At 30.7% G+C, this 18,530-nt stretch overlaps 2 protein-coding genes across 2 annotated transcripts; one reads left to right on the top strand and one right to left on the bottom strand.

The window, feature by feature from the left end:
• The first annotated feature begins 476 nt into the window (after positions 1–476).
• LOC133780300 (bidirectional sugar transporter SWEET3) lies at positions 477–2,250 on the top strand. The gene is made up of 6 exons (XM_062220121.1): positions 477–642; positions 748–784; positions 908–1,130; positions 1,304–1,465; positions 1,564–1,683; positions 1,803–2,250. The coding sequence occupies exons 1-6, from the start codon at positions 606–608 to the stop codon at positions 1,950–1,952; spliced, it is 729 nt and encodes a 242-aa protein (XP_062076105.1). The 5' UTR covers positions 477–605; the 3' UTR covers positions 1,953–2,250.
• A 739-nt stretch (positions 2,251–2,989) lies between these two features.
• LOC133834585 (pentatricopeptide repeat-containing protein At2g13600-like) lies at positions 2,990–5,286 on the bottom strand. Its single transcript, XM_062264250.1, has one exon. The coding sequence runs from the start codon at positions 5,197–5,199 to the stop codon at positions 3,028–3,030; it is 2,172 nt and encodes a 723-aa protein (XP_062120234.1). The 5' UTR covers positions 5,200–5,286; the 3' UTR covers positions 2,990–3,027.
• Between the last annotated feature and the right edge of the window lie 13,244 nt (positions 5,287–18,530).

Raw genomic sequence — 18,530 nt, 5'->3', positions numbered from 1 at the left:
ATTATTGATGAAAACACTGTTTTGGGGTCTTAAAGCAGAAAGCACTTAGCATTATAAATATATACACACATGTGTGTATATATATATATATATATATATTCTATAATTGCTAAATTCTACTTAAGAAAATTTATCCATTGTATACATCTGCCATTTAATCACTAGATGATCACTATATATAGACAGTTCTCTCCACTTTCTTCTATAATTAATCTAATCCTTGTCAAAAACCAATGGACCAACTTTCAAAATAAATAAATCAAATATAGAAATGAATTAAATTATAGGCCATGTATCAATGGAGAGGATATATGGGTGGTTACTTGCAACATCCACAAGTTCATGAAGATATAGACAGCCCCACTTCTAATAATTCTTTTTAATATCCTATAAATATATAAAATATATTATTCTGTTTATAATGTACCCTTCCCATAGTATAAATACCCCTTTAAAAGGATCAACAATCCCAAGCAACATTTGTTATAATTTATGTGTGAGTCCATATATACGAGTAAAGTACTAAACTTACTCTTATTAGGACTCATTATAGCTCATTCTTAGTCTTAGCTAGGACCATTTTAGTTTCCAGAGAAGAGAAAAACATGGCTGAAAAACTACACATGGCAGTTGGGATCATGGGTATTTTATTACATAATATTGATTATTTACTTTTCTCTTTAGCATTATTTATTATATTAATGGAACCAAAATAATTGGCCTAATGAATGCTGTTTATTGTTGCAGGAAATGCTGCTTCTTTTCTCCTTTTTGCTGCTCCAGTGTAATTTCACTTAGACTCTACTTCACTTGGTTTTCCACTAGAAACTCTCATGAACATGATACACATATATATATTCATATGTATATGTACTTAATAAGAAATTTTAATGTATTTGTCTTGCAGATTAACATTTGCAAGGGTGATAAGGAAGAAAAGCACAGAAGAGTTTTCATGTGTTCCTTACATCATTTCACTCTCAAACTGTCTTATTTATACTTGGTACGGATTTCCTGTTGTAAGTAACAAGTGGGAAAACTTCCCATTAGTGACCATCAATGGCCTTGGGATTCTTTTCGAGTTCTCCTTCATTTTCATATATCTCTGGTTTGCATCAGCTAAAAGAAAGGCAAGTAATCAATACATAAACTTTGCTATGAATTTTTCCAACTTATTAGTAACTTACTATCCAAGTTTCGTCTACGTATATTGATCAAGTTATAAAATTTGTAGCCATGCATGCCAAAAAAGAAGATTTGAAAGTAAGTATATTAACATTTGAAACACTTAATGGAGTTGCAGATAAAGGTAGCTGTTGCAACTATTTCTGTTGTGACAGCCTTCTGCATAGTTGCTCTTGTCTCATCATTTGCCTTCCATGATCATCACCATCGAAAGATTTTCGTCGGCAGTGTAGGCCTGTTCGTCGCCACAGCTATGTATGGCTCTCCATTAGTTGTTGTGGTGAGTCATATTATCATCTTCTAAGTCTATATATGTATATATATTATGAATAGAATGCTTAACTTTTCTTCTGTGTTTGTTTATTACTATATATGCAGAAGCAAGTAATTTTAACAAAGAGCGTTGAATTCATGCCCTTCTACCTGTCCTTTTTCTCTTTCCTTGCTAGTTCACTCTGGTTGGCCTATGGCGTACTTAGCCATGATCTCTTTCTTTCGGTAAGTGTAATTAACAAGTAATTATAAATTAGTTGTCTAATTAATAAATAATTAAGCCTCCTTTATTGTTGTAATGGTAAAACTCATGATATACTATACCATTTGTTTTGTTTTTGCAGACACCTAATATGCTTGGTTCCCCATTAGGCTTTCTTCAACTTGTGCTCTACTGCATATACAGGAAGAATAAAGGAGTTACTGAGGAAACATTGAAATGGGATCCTGAGAAGAATGATGACAAAACCAAACAGCTTCAGCCACAGCTCTGAATGAATGAGATGACTACTATCAATGGAAAATGTTAAAGCTTAAAAAAATATCTACGCGTTATTAAGGCTTTTAGAATATATTTCTTGCTGTTTTAGTGTCCTGTATTTGAAATTAATATTATGTCTGGATTAATTCCTTTACATCCAGTGGAAACAAATGAATATTCCTGTGAAATCATGGGAAGTTTAAGCTATTATCTTTATAATGTAATGTAATGTAATGTAATCCAGTGCGGATACATGTTTTGGGTTAGTCTCACCAGAGAGTTTTTAATAGTATAAGTTCTCTATTTTGGCATTATAATAACCTGTCACAGTCCCAACAACCACACGTAAAAGCTGATTCACTTTGTCAATAAAATAAATATAAAACCTTAACAAAGTAAGTTGTTGAAATTTTTCACTGCCTAAAAGGCAAAGGCAACAAGAGAATTTCCATTATATCATCATAGTCATCAGAACCGTTGGACCTGATAACAAGAACAACTCAGCTGTGCGTCAAAAGTGATATAACGCGTTGGTTTGAACAGGAATATGTGCTAAGTACCTATTCACCATCTGTTAATAAATCAGTTGTCACTATCCCATATACCTAAAGTGTAGTACAACCATGCATATTTTTTAAGAGTTTCTAAAAGATAATTTGGCTCATTCAATCTTCTTAATGGACTTTTTGAGAATCCTTAAAACAAGACTTGTTGTCTAAATAAAGTAGAGGTATAATTGAAGTGATATGTACACACAAATATGTGGTAGTTTGGAACCCACTATATTAAAAGACACGTATACACATATTATTATTCATCCTATACTTACTCGACAAAGAATTTCATCCTTGAGGAGAACAGAGAGCCATAACAGTAGAATAAAATATGATGATATAATAAATAAAAAGATTGCTGGAGAATATGTTAAGGGGACTGGAGGTCGAAGATAAATCTTTAAAGAATATATCTCGATTGTATGTTTTCAAAGATTTGTGTTGGCTTGCAATCCAATCTATATACACCAAAACAATAAGAGGAATATAAGAGAGCTAATACAAATTTGGTTAATAAGATTAAAATGGATTTATCTAGCTAGAAGCCAAGGTTGGCATATAAACGCAATCAAATTGCATTAAAGAGTTTGTATTTGCTGTAAGATGTTCCAACGTAGAATAGATAACATTACAATGAGGATGAGTTTTATCTTCTACAGAGAATACATGAAGTCTGCTGTTTAGCTCAATCCAACTACAACCAGGACCTTTTTTCGCTTCCAAGCTCCTTAGTCTCTTCCTTACTTTCATCTTCTCCTCCCACTTTCCTAGCACAGCATATATGTTAGACAAAATAATGTAGGCATATAATGGCTTGGGTTCCAAGCTAAACATCTTCTCTGCCACCCTCTCACCAAGTTTCATGTCCATCCAAAACCAACAAGCATTAAGTAAAGCTCCCCAAATAACAGCATCTGCTTCGATAGGCATCTCTTCAAGGAACTTTGAAGCTTCTTGCAGACGGCCTGACCGACCGAGTAGGTCAACTACACATGCATAGTGTTCTAAAGTGGGGTTTAATCCATAGTCTTTCCTCATAGAATGGTAAATTCTCATCCCTTGGTTGGTTAAACCAGCATAACGACAAGCACACAGAACTGCTACAAAAGTTGCAGCATTTGGGATAACTTCTGACTTTAACATAAGCTCAAAGTTTAACAGTGCCTTGGAGCCAAGACCATGATGTGCGTAAGCATTGATCAGAGCCGTCCAAGCTGCCACATTGGGTGATGAGATGCAGATAAATGATTTCTGAGCATCTGTGATGTTTCCACATTTCGAGTACATATCTAAAAGGGATGTCCCAACATAAACATTGGATTCAAATGGAGTCTTATTCAACTGGGAATGAAGTAATTGTCCAAGTTGAAGAGATCCAAGACATGAACAAGCATGAAACAGAACAGAGAATGTCGATCTTGTACAGTCAATTGATAATTTGCGCATTGACAAATATAGTTTCAAAGCTTCCTCGTGTTGATAATTTCGAACATAACCTGACATCATTGAGTTCCAGGTCACAGGATCCTTTTTACCTTTCGTTTGTTCAAAAAGATTCAAAGCCTTATCAGTTTCCCCGTTCCTGGAATACACAGATATCATAGTGTTTGAAGAGATTATGTTTTTCTGCACCATTTTCTCGAACAATCTCTTTGATTCCTCCACTTTTCCACTCATTGCAAACCCTTTAATCATCAAATTACAAGAAACCTGATCTTTTTCTTTGAGCCCATCAAAAATCATCTTTGCCTCTTGGATCCTTTCCATGGATATGAGCCCTGCCATAAGTGAATTAGAAGCATTTACACTAGGATTTCTTGTTACGTCGTAAACTATTTTGGCACAACTAATAGCTTCGCAACCACAATAAAACTCGATCAATGCGCCACCAATTGAGTGCTCAAATTCAAACCCATATTTAATCACAAGCCCATGAACAGATTTTCCTAAACTAATCCCACCCAATCTCCCACAGGCTCTGATAACACAATCCAGAGTAAACTCATTGGGCACCACACCATCATCCCTCATTGACGTAAACAACTCCAAAGCCCTCTCACTCCCATCCTCGCTCTTAGCATATCCTGAAATCAAAGCAGTCCACTCCACAACGTCTCTCTTTGGCATTTTCGCAAACACATTCAAAGCATCACTCAACAAACTACATTGAACATATCCAACAAGCATCACACTCCAAAGCAATTCATTCCCACCACGAAGCTCATCGAAAACGCGCTTGGCATCCTCAATCTGATAGCAACTCAGATAGAAAAATAACAACGCGCTCCCCACAAGCTCAAAATTCTCCATCCCGGACTTCAAAACCAAACAATGAACCTCTTTTCCTTCATCCATCGACCGTGAACGCCCGCATACACTAAGGATTGTCGAAAAAGTGGTCTCATTCAATTTCGTATTCCCTCTTTGCATCATAGAAACAACAGACAAAGCCTCATCATATCTCCCCCACTTCGAGTACCCAGAAATCATCGTGTTCCACGACACAACCGTTCTGTTACGCATTCCATCAAACAGTTGCCGAGCAACATCAAGTCGGCCATTACGACACTGCTCAGTTATAGAAGCATTAGTGAAAATGACGTCGTCTTTTCGAAAACTCAAAGCCCGGGAAAAACTCGGAAATAATCTGGTTTTCACCTTCCATAACTTTTGGTTCCTTCCAAGCAAAGAAGATTCCGCCACCATAACGAAGGATATCGAAACGGTGCCGTTTCTGCCCTCCTCTGTTCTTCGCCCGTTAAGTGAAGTACCAAATAAATTAAATTAAGAGTACATATACGCCCACAAAAAATATACACCAAAATATTACTTAGGTTAGCTTAGCTATGATATTATGTGTAATGTTTGTATATATATTTTAGGTACACATATCATTACTTATAAATTAAATACAATATGTAAAAATAAAAACCCAACAAATCCAAACTTAATGTATCATTTTATGCCGTGTTCAACAATTAGAGTTTGAATTATTTCTTCCTTATGCTTGCTATGTTTGGGGAGAGAAGAACAATATTACTCGTGGTCGAGCCATACAATCTCCATCTACTCTGGTTTCAAGAATTAGATTAGCATTTGATGAGTATAATAAGTGTGGCATTCAAGGGTTTATAGAGCACCTACAACTTGTCATTATGTTGAGTGTTGGTTGTCCACATTAATGGGTCACAACAAGAGCGTAGACGCATTAGGGAATGTTTGTTCCAATACTATAGGTATTAGAGCGATTATTCATAATTCAAATAGAAATATCCTTGCTTATCTTTCCAAATCTCTCATAGGTAGTATTGTTTTTCTAGTGTTGTCGTATCCAACCTGAACGGATGTACTTATTTTTTGTTATTACATTTTTTTATTTTATTTCTTTTCTATTTGGATTTTTATTTTTCTAATGTTGTGTTTTGTATGATGTTTTGTTTTGCAGGTTGTTTTACAGTGATACAGGCAGAATGTACAGTTTTAGTGGTAGCAATGGATTGGAGTCTTATGCTATGGTCTTCCTTTGAGTTTTGCTGAATCAGATTGTTTAGCAGATATGACGACTTTTTTCAAATGATCATCTTATAGCAATGACTTAGGTTCTTTGTTAGAGAATATTCAAGCTTGTTGTCTAATTTTCCAGGAGTGTACCTAATAAGGGTGTTTATTGGATTACATTGAATGTTATTAGGTCTATCCAATCCGAACCAATTATCCATTGGATGTTGAATTTTTAAAACCTATCCAATCCAATTAGTTTGCCTCAATCGATCCGATCTGATCCAACTATCCATTGGATTTCATCGGTTTTATCCATTGGATGTGTCCCCTTATTTATGTATTTGATGGGATTGGATCCATCCAATATTTTTGAACATTTATTTAGCTTAATTTGTTCAAATAATTCATAATATTATAAATACAAAGACTAATTTGTTCAAAATGATACAACGACATACAAATACAACATAAATTATAAGCATAATCTTAAATAAATATATTTTTAAAATATATATACAATTGGATCGGTTCAGTTTTATTAGATTTTTGCATATATTATCCAACAACCGATCCGATCCAATTTGGATCTTCAAAATCTAATACGATCCAATCATAATTGGATATCTAATTTTTGGCGGTTGGTTGTAATTAGATCGGTCGGTTCTGATTGGATTGGATAATTTTTGCACACCCCTAGTACATGATCTATGTACGTCGTACAACTAATAAGGTTTCTCATGGATTGGCAATGCATGCTCTTAGGGTGGACGACGAATTTGTATGGCTATAAGATTTCCCTTCTTTTTTCTTCAAGTTGTTTAATCGTATAGATTGCATGACATTATAAATTTTTCAATAAATGTATTTCATTGCAAAAAAAATGTACCATATCATGCCAAAATGTCACATATCCATCATCTGATTTATTTAAGAGTAACAACATTCAAAATTCTCTAAAATATATTGTGACAATTAACTCTCTATTCTTTATTTTTTGTGGCTAAACCTCGAAAATTACTATTTTGTTAGCAAATTCACCGTTTGCGTTTGTTTTCTCTATTATTTACTAGCATGAATATACATTAACACACGCAGTCATCTTTTATTCGTCTACAACATAATTTATTCATTATTTCAGATTAAAATTTAATTAAAAAAGTAATTAATTGATTATAATTATAAAAATCGTTATAAATTTTAAAAAATAAATTGAAACCTTTTTTATTTCTTTTTAAAAGTTTATTTAAATAAAAAATTAAAAAAATAACTATTTATTTAGGAAACTAAAAAAAAAAAGAATTGATTTTTTTTACATATACATATAAGTATAAAAACTATATATATATATATGGGTTCACTCTTAATGGTGATTGAGTTTTTTCCCCATGGATGGGTTGTCAATTAATAGTCATTGTATTAAGATCCAATGGTCCACATTTAAAGATGTTAATTAATGCTATCTTTGACTTTTTCAAACTTGGTAATGGGCTACCTGCTGACATGGCGGTCACCTTTTAATTAAATTAAATAATTAAAAAAATCATTATTTAAGATCCATTCCAAGATTCTTTATCTCCATTCCTTCTTCATTCCTTTCATTCCTTGTTCATTCCATGTTCTTTCCAGATTCATTCCTTATGCATTAATGACTCCTATCTTCCCAACTACAATTAGTTGGCTAATTAATGATGCATATTTCGAAATTTATATATATTATATATATTTTTATACAAAATTTACTCATCTTAAAAAACTTATTTATTGAAGAAGCTCCAATTTTTTAAAGTGTTTTCAAATAAGATTTCTAAGTCATTTTCGAAAATCACTAGTAGATTTTCTATTTTTTTTCAAAAAAATTCCAACTTTTTTTTGTTATGTAGGATTTGAAATTCACATAGATGAGTAAATCATATTTTTCTTGAAAAACTTGTTTAGTGAAAACCCACAAGAATTATTTTTTTGAAAGTGTTTGATGAAAAAGCTCTAGATTTTTCATAGTGTTCATTGTAAGATTTTCAATCGTTTTTTTGCTTTCTTTATTTTTACAAAAAAATTATCATCTATTTCTCCAATTTCATATTTCGAAATTCACTACTAGAGCTTTTTTTTTTTTTTTTAAAAAAAAGTTCAACTTAGTTTTATTTGTCTTGTAGGATTTGAAATTCAAAAAAATGACTAAATCTTATTTCTCTTGAAAACTTGTTTAGTAAAATCTCACAAGAATAATTTTTTTTTAAAATGATTGATGAAAAAGTTCTAGATTTTTCATAGTGTTTCTTGCAAGATTTTCAATCATTTTTGTGATTTCTTTATTTTTACAAACAATTTATCATCTATTTCTCAAATTTCATATTTCGAAATTCACTACTAGATCTTTTTTTTTTTTTTAAAAAAATCCAACTTAGTTTTATTTGTCATGTAGGATTTGAAATTAAAAAAGATGACTAAATCTTTTTTCTCTTGAAAAATTTGTTTAGTAAAAACTAACAAGAACATTTTTTTTAAAGTGTTTAATGAAAAAGCTCTAGATTTTTCATGGTGTTTCTTGTAAGACTTTCAATCATTTTTGTGCTTTCTTTATTTTTACATATTTCGAAATTCACTACTAGAACTTTTTTTTTCTTTTAAAAAAGATTCAAACTTATTTTTATTTGTTATGTATGATTTGAAATTAAAAAAGATGAGAATCTTATTTCTCTTGAAAAACTTGTATAGTAAAAACCCACAAGAACAATTTCGCAAGTGTTTGATGAAAAAGCTCAAGATATTTTAAAGTGTTTCATTTAAGATTCTCAATTTTTTTTTCTTTATACTTACAAACAAATTATCATATTTTTCTCCTATTTTAAAATTCGAAATTGAATGGTACGTTTTATTTTATTTTGTTCTTATGATACTATACTTGAGTGAAAAAGATTTCTCTATTGTAGTTCGACTCTAATGAAGAAAGATATTGCATAGCTTCATGGATTGCATGGTCAAATTTCAACAAAAATAAAGCAAAATTATTGAAAGATGTTCGAGAGTTCATTTCAAGCATAGGAATATAGTACTAGAGACATGGATCTTTACTTCATGATATGAAGTGGCTTTTGTTATTCTCAATCAAGTTGTGTAAAATAAAGAAATTTTTATTATTATTTATCATTTTTGAGAAATTAGAAGATGATCAATATTTGGGAGAAGTTGAATAGTTTACTTCTAAATTACTTATTTATTAACAATATTAAAAACATAAGTTTTAATGTTTATTGGAAGTTTAAAATGGTAGTTGTTGACATTAATATCATATTAAATAAATAAAAATACAAATTATGTATGTTAATTTAGAATTTAATGATTAATATATCAACCAATCAAAATTAGAGCATGTTGTTAGAGATTGGAATGGATTTATGGAGACATACATTTAATATAATTAATTGTAATGATCTTAGTTGTACACATTTTTTATGAGAAATAATTAATAACTCAACCAATCAGAATTAGAGCATGATGTTAAGGAATTGGAATAGATTTATGGAAACATGCATTTAATGAAATTAGTTGGAATGATCTTAATTGTACGCGTTTTTTATGAGAAATGATTAATAACTCAACCAATCAGAATTAAAGCATGATGTTAGGGTATTGGAATGGATTTATGAATACATATATTTAATGAAATTAGTTGACATTTTTTAAATTAATTGCACACATTTTTTAAGATAAATTTTATTTATATATATATATTTACACAAACTAACTCAACAAAACTTGTTTTCTATTAGAAAAGTTAAATATATTTCGAAATTTGTTTGAAATTTAAATTAAAAATTGGTAATTAAATATCAATGCATAGTAACTCAATGCTTGAAACCCTAATTATGCAAATTAATTGAACTTCCCCAATTCTCAAAACTATATTTAATTTTTTTTTAAAAAAACAATTATTCTTTGTAGCTGAAATTAGGGTTTAAAAAATAATTTAATAAATTTTAATTTAATGCTAGAGTTGGTTAGACTCTTTGAATATGAAAATGTGCATTTAATATTTAAGATATATTCAATATTTAAATTTTCAAAATAATTATTACTGTAAACCCTAATTATGCAAATTAATTTAACTTTCCCAATTCTCAATACTATATTTATTTTATGTTTTAAAAAATAATTATGCTCTCTAATAAATATAGTAGTCGAAATATTTGTTTAAAAAAATAATTTAATAAATTTGTATATAATGTTAGGATATAGATAGTTGGTTAGAGTATTTGAATATGAAAATGTGTATTTAATATTTAAGATATATTCAATATTTAATTTTTCAAAATAATAATTAATGTAAACCATAATTATAAAAAATAATTGAACTTTCCCAATTCTCAATACCATATTTAATTTTTTTTTTAAAATTATTATCTCTAATAAATGTAGTAGCCGAAATATAGGTTTAATAAAATTAATTTAATAATTTTTTATTTTATGCTAGGATATAGATAGTTGATTAAAGCTTTGAATATGAAAATGTGCATTTTATATTTAAGATATATTCAATATTTAATTGTTCAAAATAATAATTAGTGTAAACCCTAATTATGCAAATTAATTGAACTTTCTCAATTCTCAATACTATATTTTTATATTTAAATTGATTATATTAATATTAAAATGAAGAAAGATATTAAACACACATGAGATGAAAAGTCATCAAAATAATTGACTAGTAAGTTTATACTTACAAATTTCGAAATTATAATAACATTTAATATATTAGTGGGGTGGTTGAAAAGTTGATACTTACAAATTTCGAAATTATAATAGCATTTAATATAATTTCAAAATTTTGAATATATGCCTAGGTTCTATGAACCTTTGCCTTATAATTAAATACACATGACATGAAGAGTCACCAGAATGTTTAACCAATAGAACTTCACTTTAAAAATTTGAAATTATAATAGCATTTAATATTATTAGTGGGGTGATTGAAAATTTGAAATTATTATATTATATTTAAACATGATAATAGGAGTTACACAATAACATTTATTAATTAATTTCGAAATTCATACAAAAAATGAGAGAATTAAAGAGAGTAATTATTGTATGATAATATAATTGTTATAAATTTTTTAAATGTATGTGTTTTTATGGGAAGTTGAAAAGTTGTAATTTTAAGAAATTTCTATAATTTCTTTATTATAAATTTCAAAATATATGTGTGCTTCTTGGAACATTTTCTTTTTAATTATTCATGCAGTGTAATAAATGTATTGATAATCGTATTGGAAAATTATGATTGATTTTTTGGTGAAAAAATAGATAATTTCGAAAATATGTGTAGGTTCTATGAACCTTTGCTTTTTAATTAAACACACATGACATGAAGAGTCACCAGAATGTTTAAACAATAGAACTAATCTTAAATTTTTTGAAATTATAATAGCATTTAATATCATTAATGCGATGGTTGAAAATATTAAATATTGTATTATATTTAAACATGATAATAGGATTTAGATGATAACAACTAATAATGAATAAAAAATGAGAGAATTAAGGAAATTAATATGAGAAGTTGAACAATTTACATCCATAATAATTATTTTTTATGTAAAAAATTATGAATTTCGAAATATTATTGGATTTATTTTATTTTTTGCATTAAAATAGGGTTTTTCAAAAATATGTATAGGTTCTATGAACCTTTGCCTTTTAAATTGAACATGTCATTTAATAAGTGTACATAAAGTTGTGTTGGTAGAATAAACGTGGATTAATTCATTTATGAAAATATATAACTATTATATTTATTTTTATTGTTTTATTGGGAAGATGAATATGTCACTTTCAAATGAAAAATTGTATTTCTAATGAAACATGCAATGCTTTGTTCTATGAATATTGAAATTCAAATATTCCCACATTTTCAAAATTAAATTTTAAAATTGTAAATAATAAATCGAATTATTAGTATATAATATGATTTTATACATGCCGAAATTTGTGTAATAAAAAATGATTTTTTTTAAACTATCTCAAATCTACATATTGGACAAAATTTGCTAGTTTGTAGCCATAGAACAATACATTTCTCATGATATGTGTGTGTGCAAGGTAACTTCGTAGCTTCCAAACCAACATGAACATTCTCAAAGCAAACATAACATACAATTTGAACATCTTTATTCAAAACTTTCTCTAATCTTTCAATGGTCTGCTAGCTTGCTGCCACGAGATTAATAGTCATATTATCCATGTAATCTTCACTATCAACGTTAGCATCAATGTTAGAATTGTGTTGTGGAGGAAGATCATAAATAAAAACATGAACATCCACTTTTACACAAAAATTAAAATCCTCTTTGTTCCACATCTTTCGAGCGTGATCAATAATTTTATCAGAAAGAAAAAATATAGAAGGATGGAGATGAGTCTCACCTAGCATCTTGTCAATGATAACTTTGGCATGATTATTGTCATTGGCCATCAACGTTTGTCGTGAAAGAAATACAATATTATCGCAACAAATAGAGTCTTCCATGCCGTTGTCGACCACCCAATTTGGAAAACTTGGTTCCCTACTAGTCAGTGGATGGCGTGAAATTTTTGCGAAAATGTGAATGATAAAGAAAGAATCGAAACCTTCACCTAGTTTGATGGTGTTATTAGTATCACCTGTTACTATTTGGTAGTATGGATCTCCTAGAATTTCAGGAGGAGCCATTATTGTGAGCTAGAATGGTTACTTTTTCATTATAACTATAAGCAAAAGATGAGATGTGTAGAGAATATAAGAGGAGGAGATCTATAAAATATATAGAAAAAACTTGTGTGTTAAAATAAAATAGAGAGAATAAAAGATTAAAATTTATTATTTTTTTAATAAAAATTATAAGTACAATTAATAACAGTGGTTGAAATATGTTACATGATAAAAACATAGGGAAGATAAATAGTGGTCACTTGGTGACATGGATAAGTTACCATCATAATTTCTATTGATATGATTATTTAATTTAGAATATTATTTTTTAGATTTTAAATAAGCGATAATTAAATTATAAATTAAAATTTGTTTATTAATAAATTTAAGTTAATATTATATTTTGGTTGTTTTATTAAATTCTCAAAAGTTATTTGGTTCTTAATAAAAATTAATCAAATTGTTAAATATCTCTCAATCATAAAATTAGAAAGTTTTACCTTATCAAATTTGTACTTAATTTCAATTTTTTAAATTCATTAAATTAAAAAATTGTGCTAATTGTATTAAATTGCATAAATTATTATTGTTATTTTTTATTTTTTTAAAAATAATAAGGCCAAACGTACGTGTACATGCATACAAAATTTAAGTTTTCGTTGAGGGTGATTAATCTATTGTTAGTTTCATTTTTTAGGGTAATCTTGGATTGAAATTTTTAGATTCATGTAATGTACATTAAAATTTTATTTGGCAATTTTTTTCAAAAAAAAGAAATGAGCAAAACTATTTCTTTTAAGAACAAAATTCTAAGTTATGTTAAAAAAAGATATATATTTACCCAACAAGATATACCTAGAGTTACACTTAATATACATGTTCCTTTAGAATGTGATCCGATCCTGATCTCATATTACTAAAAAACATTGAACCAAGTAGACCTAATTATGACATAATGAATTGTTCCAATGTACCATAGTCACCGTGATAACAATTACTACCGCTAGAGTCTCAAATAGTTATCCTATAGAGTAAGATAGAGTTATGACTTTAGAAGGTGATCCAAATCGATCTTATATTACTAAGTATCGCATAGTCTTGGATAGTTCTCCTATAGGTTTTTAGTTGAGACAGTAGAGACTTTAGAAGATGATCCGATCTCAAACTAATATTACTAGATAGCGTTGCACCAAGCATACCTCATTATGACATAATGAACCGTTCCAATGTATCCTAGTCAACCAATACTACCGTTAGAGTCTCAGATAGTTGTTGTAATGCCCCAAATTTCCTAATGAGGTTTAGGACCTTGATTAGGAGGTCGGGAGGGCCATAATTGATGTTATTAAATGATTATATGTATGTTTATGTGAATTATATTATTATATGATGAAAAATGCATGCATATGGGTCCACATTTTTTTATAAGGGCATTTTGGTAATTTGGCCCTTTGAGGGCGTGATTGTGTATTTTCATGCATGTGGGTGAATTATAAATAATACCACATTATATGTGGATTTGTTCAAGCCATTCGACATGAGACGATCATGGAATGCAAGTTATCGATCTAGTTATAACGGGGTTAGTTTCGAGCCTTAGGGTGAGTCTCGGGGTAATTTGGTGATTAGAACTGTTGACGCGGTTTTTCGCCAACAGACAATTATACGGATAAATAGGATGGATTAGTGCTGATTGATAAACCGTAATATGAAAATGATAGTAATCTATAATGTGGAGATTAATTGCAAGGAAAAGATGGTCACTCCTTTTTTAGGTGGTTCGGAGGTTAAAATCCCACTAGTCCATCAGTCGATATTATTGATATTTCCTTACTATTTCTTACAAAGTATTTGCTTTTCAAGAAGAAGCAAACCCCTTGCACTACCCAGGGTTTCGGTATTTATAGGAGATTGATCTCTGAGTAGGTATTGGGGTCATCCCGTGATCTCTTCATCCATCATGTCATTTATGTGACACCGATGATTAATTCCTAAACATTACAGTGAAGTGTGGTCTAATCAATAGGTAAAGATGGGTAATGGGCCGCATGACCCAAATCAAGCGTGGGATGTCTGAACGCGCACGTTTATACTGCGTATCCGAGAATTCAGGAATGGAATAGACACGTGATGTCTGGTATATGCACGTTTATATTACGTGGTTGACTTTATAAGGATTCGGGGGTGTCAGACCCCTGATGCACCACGAGCTTAATGTGGCGCTAGCTCATGGCTTCTATTATGTCGACACAATGGCTCAACGCACGGAGCAGCTAAATGATCCCCAGCTCGGGCTGGTTGTTTAGGGGTCCGTAACGATCAGCTCCGAGTGGACGGTTGACACATGGCATATCGATTTAGGCCCTGTTCTAGCCTGCCAAAGTGTGTGCGGATATTCAGGGCATACATTTGCCCCCCAAGCCCCTGCTCGTGACCTATGACGTCATCTTTGATCTTCACAGCGAGGGCTTTTAAACTTCCCTTTCGAGGAGTACGTGACCAACCTTAGGTCGTGGCCCTCCCTTCTGGAGGGTGTAGTCGCTCTAGGACTTAGACAATATGTAGATGAGTCCAGTCCTGAGGTAGATCTAGACCCAGAACCCTCTCTGATTCGTGAAGTAATAACCTTAGACTCCCCTATAGAAGTTCCAAGGCCAGAGGTCGTGGCAATAGATTCCTCCTCCAACTCGGAGGGTAGGACTTTTTCAATACACCTTTAGATTTATCTTATAATAAAACAACCTTACATGTATGCTGACGTTCCTTTCTTTTTGCTTCAGGCTAGGAGATGGCACAACCTGGAGATAGCGCCATGCAATCCATCTTCCAGGGGGGAAACCCTTCCTCCAGACCATCCGGGCCATTGGTCAAGAGATCCCGGTTGACCAAGAAGACTCCTGCCTCCGGGACAACCTCCAAGTCCCCCTCCAAGGGGAGAAGTCAGATCCCCGCCTCCACAAGGAGTATGCCTCCACCTCCCCCGCGACCTCCAGCCCCTACTCGAGAACAGGAGGCACTAGCTGGAACTCCGTCAGTCCCCGCTCCCATCGTACGCATCCCGGTTAATACCCAAGACCTGGAGAAAATCCCAGACACCTTCCGAGGGACGGTCTATGAGACTGTGAGCTACACGGTGGAGCATTATTATAAGGCCAACCCGAGGGACTTGAGGGAGATCAAGGCGAGGAGCCCCGAGAATGTCATAGAGTTCGCACTGGGGATGAACCTCACGGTAAGCTTACTTAGTTAAATTCCTTTGCTTTCTTCCCAGCATGTGCCTTACTCTCTTTATTTCTTTGTAGGTGGCTTTGGCTCTACACCGCAGCATAGCTCGGACCAGGGCCAGGACTGACGAGCTCAGGGGCGAGCTCCAGACTGCTCAGGCCGCTCTCACATCTGCTCAACAACAAGAGCAAAGTGCCAAGGTTGCCTTGACGGCTGCCAAAGAAAGCGAAAAGGCTGCGCATGTCACCTTGGCCGCTGCGAAGGCCGAGCTCGAGGAGCCCAAGGCTAAGCAGCTGGAGGCCGAGGCTGCCACCATGGCAGAGAGGGCCGCCACGTGCCTTGAAAATAACATTGAATAAAAAAGTAACCCTAAAATTAAGGATCATGATTTTTAAAATTCAAATTTCAAAATGGAGGGAAATAAATTACTTGGTTTGTTTTTCAAATCTTAATTTACACACACATTTTGAAATTATGGGGTGACAAGAAGAAATTTAGAAGGGGATCCGATCCTGGAAAAATATTATTAGATAACATTGCACTAAGATATAGTAGTGAATATAGAAGGGGATCCGATCCCAAAAAAGTATTACTAGAAAACGTTGCACTAAGCTGACCTAATTATGACATAACAAATCGTTCCAACGTACCCTAGTAAACCAATACTACCACTAGAGTCTCAGATAGTTGTCCTGCTGAGTAAGATAGAGTAGTGAATTTAGAAAGGGGTCTGATCTCAAAAAAATATTACTACATAACATTGCACTAAGCAAACCTAATTATTACATGATGAGTCGTTACAACGTTAACTATTCACCGAGATAACCTATACTACATGTAATAATATACAATGCATTATATTTTTTTCAACTTGTGCTTTCATTTTTCTATTTTTTTTCTTTTTCATATTTTAAACAATACATATAAATAGTATATATTTTAAAATATTTAAATAAAATAAAATTAACAAAAAATATATAAAAAAAACTTGTTAAAATAAGAGGCTTTTATTTAAAAAAAAAAGACATTATTTTTTTAAAATAATGATGAACATAATATAAAATAAATTTTTTGAAATTAACAAAAAAAAAAAGAAATTAAAGAATGTCAATAAAAAAATTGAGAAAAAGTGTTAGAAATAAATATAAAATTAATTTTTTGTTTAATTAATGGGGTGTCTTTATATATTAGTGGAGTGCAAATATAATGTCCCTAAAATACAAATATATTTTTTATTTTATTTTGTAACAAAAAAAAAATTTTAATGTTAAAAGTTTCAATTAAGGGTTTTTATTTTATTTTAATTTCATTTTTTATTATCAAAATAATTTTCATTATTAATAAAATCAAATCAATACTATAATTTGGTTGCTTTATTAAATTCTCGATTTTTTTTTAGTTTATGATAATAATTAATTAAATTTTTAAATATCTACCAATAATAAAATTATAGAGCTTTACCTTATCAAATTTGTATTTAATTTCAATTTTTAAATTCATTAAATTAAAAAATGTGGTAGTTTTATTAAATTATTATTGTTATTTTTTATTTATTTTAAAAATGCATTTAATTGGTCAAATTTGTAATTAAAATTATAGTGGCTGAAATTAATGGGTGATTTTTATTTATTTCGAATGGTGTGTTGCACTATTCAATATTTTTTATATTTAAACTGATTATATTATTAAAATTTCATCAATTAATATAATTAGTGGGGTGATTGAAAAGTTGATGCTTATAAATTTTGAAATTATAAGAGCATTAATTAGTGGGGTGGTTGAAAAGTTGATACTTACAAATTTCGAAATTATAATAGCATTTAATATAATTTTGCAATTTTGAAAATATGTATAAATCCAATAATATTTCAAAATTTTCATTATAATTTTCGAAATTTTCATTAGAATTTTCGAAATTAGGGTTTAGATAACCACAGTTGTGCAATATTAATTTTTTTTTAATGTTAGGATATAGATAGTTAGTTAGAGTCTTTGAATATGAAGATGTGCATTTAATATTTAACATATTTTCAATAATTAATTCTCCAAAATAGTAATTAGTGTAAGCCCTAATTAATGTATAATAATATAATTGTTATAATTTTTTAAAAAAAAAATACTAAATCATTTTTGAAACCATTGTGTTTTGATGGGAAGTTGAAAAGTTGTAATTTTAATAATTATATATAATTTTTGGCATAATAATAGGTAATTTTGAAAATATGTGTACGTTCTATGAACATTTGCTTTGTAATTAAGAATCACCAGAATGTTTAACCAATAGAACTACACTTAAATTTTTAGAAATTATAATAACATTTAATATAATTAGTGGGGTGGTTGAAAAGTTGATGCTTATAAATTTCGAAATTATAATAGCATTAATTAATATAATTAGTAAGGTGGTTGAAAAGTTGATACTTACAAATTTCAAAATTATAATAGCATTTTGTACGCCCTGGTTTTCACGCGGGCTGTTTAGCAGGACGAGCCTCGGACTAAACATGATTTAGTCCGAGGCTCCCACAGGCCAGAGGCTCTATTTCCAGGACGGGCCCTTTCTAGCTCGAGGGGGTCCTGTTTCCAGCTCGCACTTGTTGCACCAGGAGCTGGGAATAACATC

This window comes from Humulus lupulus, chromosome 5, assembly GCF_963169125.1.
Source record: "Humulus lupulus chromosome 5, drHumLupu1.1, whole genome shotgun sequence".
NCBI classification, from domain to species: Eukaryota; Viridiplantae; Streptophyta; class Magnoliopsida; order Rosales; family Cannabaceae; genus Humulus; species Humulus lupulus.
Note: the sequence above shows the minus strand (reverse complement) of the source record. Positions and strands in the feature narration are given on the sequence as shown.

Coding starts and splice junctions, on each gene's coding strand:
- LOC133780300 (XM_062220121.1), top strand. CDS start 606: ATGGCTGAAAAACTACACATGGCAGTTGGGATCATGG. Junction 643..747: donor CATGGCAGTTGGGATCATGG/GTATTTTATTAC, acceptor TTATTGTTGCAG/GAAATGCTGCTTCTTTTCTC. Junction 785..907: donor CTCCTTTTTGCTGCTCCAGT/GTAATTTCACTT, acceptor TTTGTCTTGCAG/ATTAACATTTGCAAGGGTGA.
- LOC133834585 (XM_062264250.1), bottom strand. CDS start 5,199: ATGGTGGCGGAATCTTCTTTGCTTGGAAGGAACCAAAAGTTATGGAAG.